This window comes from Egretta garzetta, unplaced genomic scaffold (assembly GCF_000687185.1).
Source record: "Egretta garzetta isolate BGI_Z169 unplaced genomic scaffold, ASM68718v1 scaffold179, whole genome shotgun sequence".
Taxonomy (NCBI): domain Eukaryota; kingdom Metazoa; phylum Chordata; class Aves; order Pelecaniformes; family Ardeidae; genus Egretta; species Egretta garzetta.
The window spans coordinates 3,870,651-3,878,988 of NW_009270001.1; the positions used below are offsets into that span (position 1 = coordinate 3,870,651).

Below are 8,338 nucleotides of genomic sequence, written 5' to 3' on the forward strand. Positions count from 1 at the left end.
TTAAATTGATTCTACCACTGCTTTCAGTACTTGTAGAATTAAAATGTAACATAATATCTATTATTCTAAAAAGTCTGTAATCTCATGAAAAAGTATCGTAAATGCGCAAATCATTCTTAAAAACTGTTAAAGTATTCTGATTAGTTTTCAATTACTTCTTGTTTTCTACCTTTATATCATGTATATTTAAATTTATGCAGCCTGGGGAATTCTTGAAACTCAGAGCCACGTGCTTAACTTAGAAAAAATACTTTTTGGTTACGTATACTATTTTCAGTCATTTCACTAAGTTCTTACAATGAAGTATGTAGACTGATAGAGCTTGTAGACAAAGGGAAAGTGACAGGAATATTGTCAGAAGAAATTAATAGCCAGGCCCGATCCTTTCTTTGCTGGAACACTATGTCCTACTTTGCTGTAATAGTATTGTTGTAGATTTTTTTGAATCATCCCACTAAAAAGCAAAGGTACAGTGGCAGCATATCTATCTGCCCAGCTTTCACCTGGACAAAGCTGATTTAGTAATGCATAGAGGGGGATAGTTCTGCTTTTCTCATCCAGAACGATCTGCTAATCATTTGTGAGAGAACCAGAACTGTTACACAATTGCCTTTATGCATAAACAATGTCATTCCATTAATATTCTACTGGTCTTCCACTGTTGCAGGGAATAAAGATTAAGCTCTGGCTGTTACATTGTGGGAGGTTTAAATTCACTTAGTAATGTTACTTATGGGCAAAATTGGATTTCCAATTAGTTGTGCTCATTTACCCCTTCGATGTATGCTTTGAAGGGCTAATGATACTCTATATGAAACTAATGTATCCACATGACAATTGAGGTTGTAACACTTGCTCAGTTTTCTCTTTATTCAGTTTAAGTATAGAATTCATATTAAGGTAGAAGAGAATTATGTTTTAATGTTTTTCTTATATATTCCTAAAAAGTAGTGACCCTTCCTGTAAACTCCCCATAGCTTTGAGTCACAGTGTCTTAAAAAGAAAGCTTAGCAGTTGTCGATGATGCACTTAACAGTTTTTTCAGCTTTGGACTCACATATGACTGCCCAATGTCACATCCATCTGGAAAAGGCACTTGGTATCTAATTATTCTAAATTTTCTTGATAGACTTCCTCCTGCAAAGTATTGAAAATCCCATTGAAACTGTTGAGTGTTATAACCTCCAATTAAACACAGTTCTTTCAAGAGATACCTTCAGGCAGTTATGGGATCAGACCATAAAAAATGAGTTAATTGAGTGTACAAAGTATTCTAGGACACAGTGTGAAAAACAGACGACGTATCTAGAAGTAATGAGTATTTCAGAATCTGTTTTATCTAATCGACAAAGCTCTGTAAACTCAAAGCTGAAACCTTCTGAGAGCTGGTATTATTCATAGACATAAACTCAGAAATTACACACGGAGGGATGAGATAGTCGAGCAATTACTAATGGTTAGTAGTATTAGGATGAGAATAGTGTTTTCCTCCCAAACACTCTGTGTATGGAAAAATACTAACATAAAAAGCGTGCCTTAGCATGGTACTACACGTTCACGCCTGCAGGTGGCGAGCAATATGTACGATGTGAAGCACTTCCAGTCTGTCGATCCTGCTGCTATTACCATCTCATATCAGTTTGTTTTACTAAATTATTACTTTATTAAATACCACACAGAGTCCAAGGAATTGCTGCTTATGTGCTTGTTACTATTTATTTGATTTGCAGATGAAATTCCTACAGTGGTTGGGATCTTTAGTGCATTTGGCCTTGTCTTCTCTGTCTCCCTTTTTGCTTGGATCTGCTGCCAGCGTAAATCTTCCAAATCCAATAAGACCCCTCCATATAAGTTTGTCCATGTTCTGAAGGGGGTTGATATTTACCCTGAGAATCTCAACAGCAAGAAGAAGTTTGGAGCAGATGATAAAAGTGAAGCAAAGAACAAATCAGCGATGCCAAAGAATTCTCTCCATCTTGACCTGGAGAAGAGAGATCTAAATGGCAACTTCCCCAAAACAATCCCTAAAATACAGAGCTCTCCAGATCTTGAAAATTTGTCTCCTAAGCACTTTGCAGAAAGGAAGAAAGATTCAGTATCCCCTGATAGTTTAAAATCCATCACTTCCCTGTCATCTGAAGATAAGCAAGACAAGCTAGGAACTCTTTTTTTCTCCTTAGAGTACAACTTTGAGAAAAAGGCATTTGTAGTGAACATCAAAGAAGCACGTGGGCTGCCAGCAATGGATGAACAGTCAATGACTTCTGATCCTTACATCAAAATGACAATCCTGCCTGAGAAAAAGCACAAGGTGAAAACCAGAGTGCTGAGAAAAACCTTAGACCCAGCTTTTGATGAGACCTTCACGTTTTATGGCATCCCCTATAGCCAAATTCAAGACTTAACGCTTCACTTTATGATCTTGAGCTTTGACAGGTTTTCCAGAGATGATGTCATTGGAGAAGTCCTTATTCCCCTCACAGGAATTGAACTGTCAGAAGGAAGACTGCTAATGGACAGAGAGATCATCAAAAGAAATGTTAGGGTAACATATTTTTTATTTCAACTTTAAAAGTGTTGTGTTAGTGTTAGCTATGTTTCTTGTGTAATGCTGATAGCACCTTGGAAAGAAAAGAGAACAAGCTCATCATGCAAGTCACTGAGATGGCTTTCATAATGGCAGTATGAGGAAGCAATTACACAAATGTAATAGAAGGACATTACAATGAGCATATTGCAAAAAACTGCTAATGTCCTAAACCCTACTTGCTTATTCAGCTGGTCTAGCAGGTTTCAGTGGACCCATTTACATTAGGTCAAGTGGCTGCAATCCACGTTAATTTGCTTTAAAAGGAAAGAATGGAAAAAGTTTATCTATTTGTCCCCTTCTCCTCCCTCCCCTTGAAATCATTCTTTCTTAAAGCTTACTGAAGTCAGTGTAAATCTTTCACTTCAACTACATGAGTTTTATAGAAGATTCTTAAAGAATACAGGTAGTCTTTAGTTAAGGAATTGGAACCTGTTGGAGACCATATTGTTGATGCAGTAGTATGTTGTCACACTTCAGTGCTGTTACTACCTTCTGCTACTCAAGAATTGTGACACAGGCTGCAGCTGTGCTAAGGATAGTAAGACTTGGGGGAGAAGCCAAAGCCTTACCGAAGTCAAAGGCAAAACATACTGACTTCACTGGGCTAAAAATATTTCATACCATTTTGTCTCATTGCAGAATGTAAAGATCATTTACAGCCATCACAGCTGAACCACAGAAATGCACATGCATCACACACACGTCTCTTAATCTCTACTAAGGAAGTGGAATGTGTATTGACTTTCAATTTGATTGTTTTCAAAGAGCAAGCATGCTGCCAAATCAAATAAATGTCTACCAGACAACATGCCTATAACTAATATTGTTATTTTGCAATTCTATTGCTATATTACAACAACTATAACCATGTCACTGATATTTTGTTGATAACTTATTGGGTTTTCTGGTACATAAGGTATTATTTTTGCCTGTTTCCCTTGCCTTCCTCCTTTCTGTGAAATAAACAACTCCTGCAAATTCAAATCTAATAATCATAGAGGAAGTCTTTGATGTCATCTTCATTTCTGTATTTCATGTGTATTACACTACTTTAGAGAGTGTCAGGGATGAGATTTCACTAACTGAATCCTTCCTGTTTAAAAAATTTTACTGAAGTATTTTTTTTTATTTACCTTTATTCATTTTTTTTTCAATACATCTGTATGGAATTTTGTTTTGCTGGAGAACTTATTCGTTCAGTGAGGTTTTTTTCTCAGGATGTAGGATTTAATTTCTAATTTCTGAAGCTAATGATGTTATCTCAACCTATATTTTCACTTATTTATTATTTATTTTTGTTCAGTCTAACAACCATAAGAAGAGTTATATAAGCACAGTAGAGGGAAATTATATTTCCTATGTAAAGCAGCATAGCTCCATAACTTATATCCTTTTACACCATTTCAGAACATGGAGTTATGTGACATTTCATAAATCTTCTTAATTCTGCTTTAAAGCTTGGTAAATGTAATTGCTTATAAATAGTCTTATTTCTTTTTTTTCTTTCATTTCCTCAGAAATCATCTGGGCGTGGAGAATTGCTGATCTCTCTCTGTTATCAGTCTACAACAAACACACTCACTGTGGTTGTTTTAAAAGCCAGGCATCTACCTAAATCTGACGTGTCGGGATTATCAGGTAATGGTTTTAATAATGAATATGCCCTAAGAATATAAAACAAATGGTCAGAAGACAGCTGAAATGTGGCATTTCTAAGCCTAAAAATAGCTCATAAATGTAGAAATGGTGTCTCTGTTATTTTCAGCCTATTCATTTTATTCATATCTAGGTCAATGCTTTATTTTCCACAGTATGTATTTTACAAACTTGTTCTTCAATCACATGTTAAGAAAACATGACATCTGTTACCAGTGGAAACCAATGAGTTTTGTGGTTGTCTTGAACAGAACCCATCTGCCATAAGCATGGGATGCTGTTTGCAGATACTAAAAGTTTCTATTTATCATAAAACCCCAGTTTATTTATAGAAGATCAGTATTGAGTGAGATCATCGTATGGTTTATTTCAGCTTAGCACCAAGAAAAGCAACCAGTTACATCTGTGCTGAATTTGGCCCACTGAGCACTAACATTTATTTGGCAAGGTGAAAAGGTGAACTATGCCAGTGCAAGAAACAGGTTGTAACATAACACCCACCCTTTATCATGAACTTCCACTAAGGAAGAAGTAGTTTTCATGCTCCCTTCTCCTTGTCTTTTTGTACCATTTTGCATTCATTTTGCACTCCTTTGAAGCCAATACTAGAACTGCACTTAGATGCACGTTAATGCTAGGTAACATAATACCAGAATAAAATTTAGTGTGCAATATACTAACCATAAGACAACCACACAAAAAGAATAGTGCACAGCAAAGGACAGTACAAACAGTAGCATATCTGCTGTTGATTCTTTATAAGACTTTCATTCCACAGGATTTTTTTGAAAAGAAACAGTTTGGGGAACCACTGAATTGTATTTACTACAGCCAATAATACAGTCTTTCTACTTCTTGTACCAAGAAATACTTCAGTTTACCAAGAAAGTTAATCCATCCTGAATCCAATACAACGATGCTACAGATAACTCCCATTTACATAGTGGAATTCCATTTAAATCCTTCTTCTGATCTCAAATTTATTCACATATGATAAGGAGAAAGGATATAAAAGGAGCCCAGCAGTTTACCCCCTAGAAGAGAGCATACATGGTTTTAATAATCAACCCCAAAGTCACAGTACATAGTGGAGGTTTTGCAAAGACAGCATGGCAGCAAGCTGATCTCAGCAGATCAAGTCTGGCTGAGGTTCACCCAGGTGGGAAAATGTAAACAAAAGCCCTCCTAGTTTCGGCAGCCACCTGGACCCTATAGCACACCCAAACTACACATTTGTTTACAATGTGTAAACTTATGAGTAAAGCTATATAATTTGTTTGCTCTTTCTGTTTCCCTCAGTACAACCTTGCTAACTATAATAGGAATATAATATTTCTAGGAGCAGACATACTACACCTGGACACCTAGTTCATTTAGACAGTTCTTCATTATTTGCTGTTCATCAGCAAGTCCAGGTTCAATAGATATTTGGGTGTCAGTATCATACTGCACTCACAACAGCCCTTATTTCCTCTGTGACTTTCCCTGCAGCCCAATATAAATCTTGGACAAGGAGGAGGGTGAAATGGTGTTTCTATGGGGTCAGCTAAACAATTTTATAGCTCAGTCTCTTTAGTAAGATGGGAATGTTTTTACTCAAAAGTTGTTCCATTCCCCCAACCTCCTTGGTTTCCTTGATCACTGGTTTCTAGGTCTCCTCATAGACCTTGTAAAACCAAGAGGAACATTCTAGCCTTATCCAATAGCTGGCCAGAAGTAACAGTCAGAAAACCTGTCTTAAACAGAAATAAACAGCAGCATGAATCCACTGGTGGATATTGATTCTGATATTTTTAATGCTTGTGTGGCCTATATTAATTCTAAAGCCAATGAACATTTTAATTACATTAAACCCTAACTTTAAAAATTTGTTATGTTGATAGAGTATGAAACTGAAAGATGTGTTCTATTATATTACGCCTGTTAAACTACTGTCAGTTCAAGGAAACAAAAACCTTTTCATCATCCAACTATTTCAGTCTGATAACTTAGGCATAGAATTTCTAAAGATGATTCAGTTTTAATTTTACTTTTTAAAAAAGTATTCAACTATTCTTGATGTTTATTAGCTAATTGTTTGCATAGACTATCTTGTTTGACTGGGTTCAATAGAAAGGAATATGTACTGCATCTTTGCACCATGCAAATTTGGAAACAGGCCCACATTTGCACTGAAATATGTGCCAAGGTACTTGAAAAGAATGAATTTTAAAGAGTGCTCTAGAATTCCTCTGAAGGAAGAAATATAGCCATTGTTGAAGTCAATAGCAAAGGAATCTTGCAACAATTGAATAATTACGAAGAATGCAGACACTCAAAGTTGGTTGACAGCTAAAAATATAGACATTTTCCCTTCCCTTCTTCAATAGTAGTACAGCACAGATATAAAGTCAAGTACATATCCTAACAACAAATGTACCCTTACATTTAAAGTCTAGTGTTAAATTTATTCAATAGATACTTTTGAGAGCAATTTAATCCAGTTAATTGACTTTGGTAGAATGACAACAGAAATGAATCTCATCCATTCATCCATTCTCTCAGCACAAGCTTATTCTCTCCTTTCTGAGGCTTTTCTTTGCATAAGTCTTAATGCTAATGATTATCCCCTACTGGTAGAATGTGTGAAAAGCAGATTTCTGTTACACATAAATATGTAATGATACATATCTTTCAGAGTCCATTAGAATTTTGTGTACTTTCAGACCACCTTTGCATGTAGTAGAGGTGGTTTTAGGGTTAATGGACTACAGGGCAGGATTTATCTTGTGAAGGAGACACCTCTATTTGATCAGACGAATCATGCCCTAAGCTTCACTGACTATCTTGATTACATCTTTGGTGACCATAAAGGGAGCTTAAAGAGACTAATTCAGACGTAAACACAAAAATTGTATTAGATGAATCATCTTTAGTAACTTGAAACATCTCCTTATTGTGATGTAATTATGTTGCTAAGTTATGAAATTTAATATAAACTAGATCAAGGAAATTCTATATAACACCATTCAGTAGCTGATTTGTGCTCTTTCTTTTCATTGCAGACCCTTATGTCAAAGTGAACCTGTACCATGCTAAGAAGAGAATTTCTAAAAAGAAAACCCATGTGAAGAAATGCACCCCCAATGCAGTGTTCAATGAATTGTTTGTGTTTGACATTCCTTGTGAGGGCCTTGATGATATCAGCATTGAATTTTTGGTTTTAGATTCAGATAGGGGGTCAAGGAATGAGGTTATTGGCCGGTTAACCTTGGGATCTTCAGCAGAAGGAACAGGTGGAGAACACTGGAAAGAAATCTGTGAATATCCTAGGAGACAAATTGCCAAATGGCATATGTTGTGTGATGGTTAGAAGCCTAGAGAGGGGTTGGAACTTGAAAAACTATATATATTTCCATAGGCAAGGAGCAGTTTTCTTTCTTTGCTATGTGTACTTACAGGCTTGTAACTACAAGACTTTTTTTTTTTTGGGGGGGGTGGGGGTGAGGGGGGAATAAAAACTGGATTGAATTATCAGAACAGAAGGTAACTAAATTTTCACAGTAAATAGAGGAATTCTTATTTCATTAGGCTTTAACATAATTGGATCAGACCATATCCTTCTGGAGTTTAAATAGCCTGAAACTTCTGCAGCACTATAAACTTCAATAAGAACAGACTATGCTTTATGAAAAAGTCACTGGAAACCTTTTTAGTACTGTTATATAGAAGAAGATAACCTCATTAAAATATATTGCTAGATCTGAAAAAACCACCTGTGGCTTATTGGGGGACGGGGCTGAGTTTGTAAAAGCCATGGGCAATGAGGGTGAGTAGGAGGGGAATTCCTTCTGCCCCTCCATAAAAAACCTTCTTTTATGAAAATTCAATCACTATTTCTAAGTTTTGGTTACTTATACTTTTATCATCCCAAAGACCGAAGAGATTTTCAGCAATTTGCTTTACATTTCACATCATGTGCAACTAGTTCTTTTATGTGTGGAAACACCGCATCATTATTTACACTTGGATTTTTTAATATGTATATATATAACTTGTTTTATTACAGTGACCAAAATAGACACAACCTGCAAATTGTTGTGCAAGTTAACA

The 8,338-nt window shown here is 35.9% G+C and overlaps 1 protein-coding gene across 1 annotated transcript; it reads left to right on the forward strand.

Moving 5' to 3' along the window:
* The first annotated feature begins 1,735 nt into the window (after nucleotides 1-1,735).
* SYT4 (synaptotagmin 4) lies at nucleotides 1,736-7,598 on the forward strand. The gene is made up of 3 exons (XM_035903100.1): nucleotides 1,736-2,545; nucleotides 4,108-4,228; nucleotides 7,291-7,598. The coding sequence occupies exons 1-3, from the start codon at nucleotides 1,955-1,957 to the stop codon at nucleotides 7,596-7,598; spliced, it is 1,020 nt and encodes a 339-aa protein (XP_035758993.1). The 5' UTR covers nucleotides 1,736-1,954.
* The last annotated feature ends 740 nt before the right edge of the window (nucleotides 7,599-8,338 follow it).

What these genes read in the sequence shown, in the direction of transcription:
- SYT4 (XM_035903100.1), top strand. Translation starts at nt 1,955, where the DNA reads ATGCCAAAGAATTCTCTCCATCTTGACCTGGAGAAGAGAGATCTAAAT. An exon ending in TCATCAAAAGAAATGTTAGG is followed by an intron (nt 2,546 to 4,107) that starts GTAACATATTTT and finishes TCATTTCCTCAG; the next exon opens with AAATCATCTGGGCGTGGAGA. An exon ending in TGACGTGTCGGGATTATCAG is followed by an intron (nt 4,229 to 7,290) that starts GTAATGGTTTTA and finishes TTTTCATTGCAG; the next exon opens with ACCCTTATGTCAAAGTGAAC.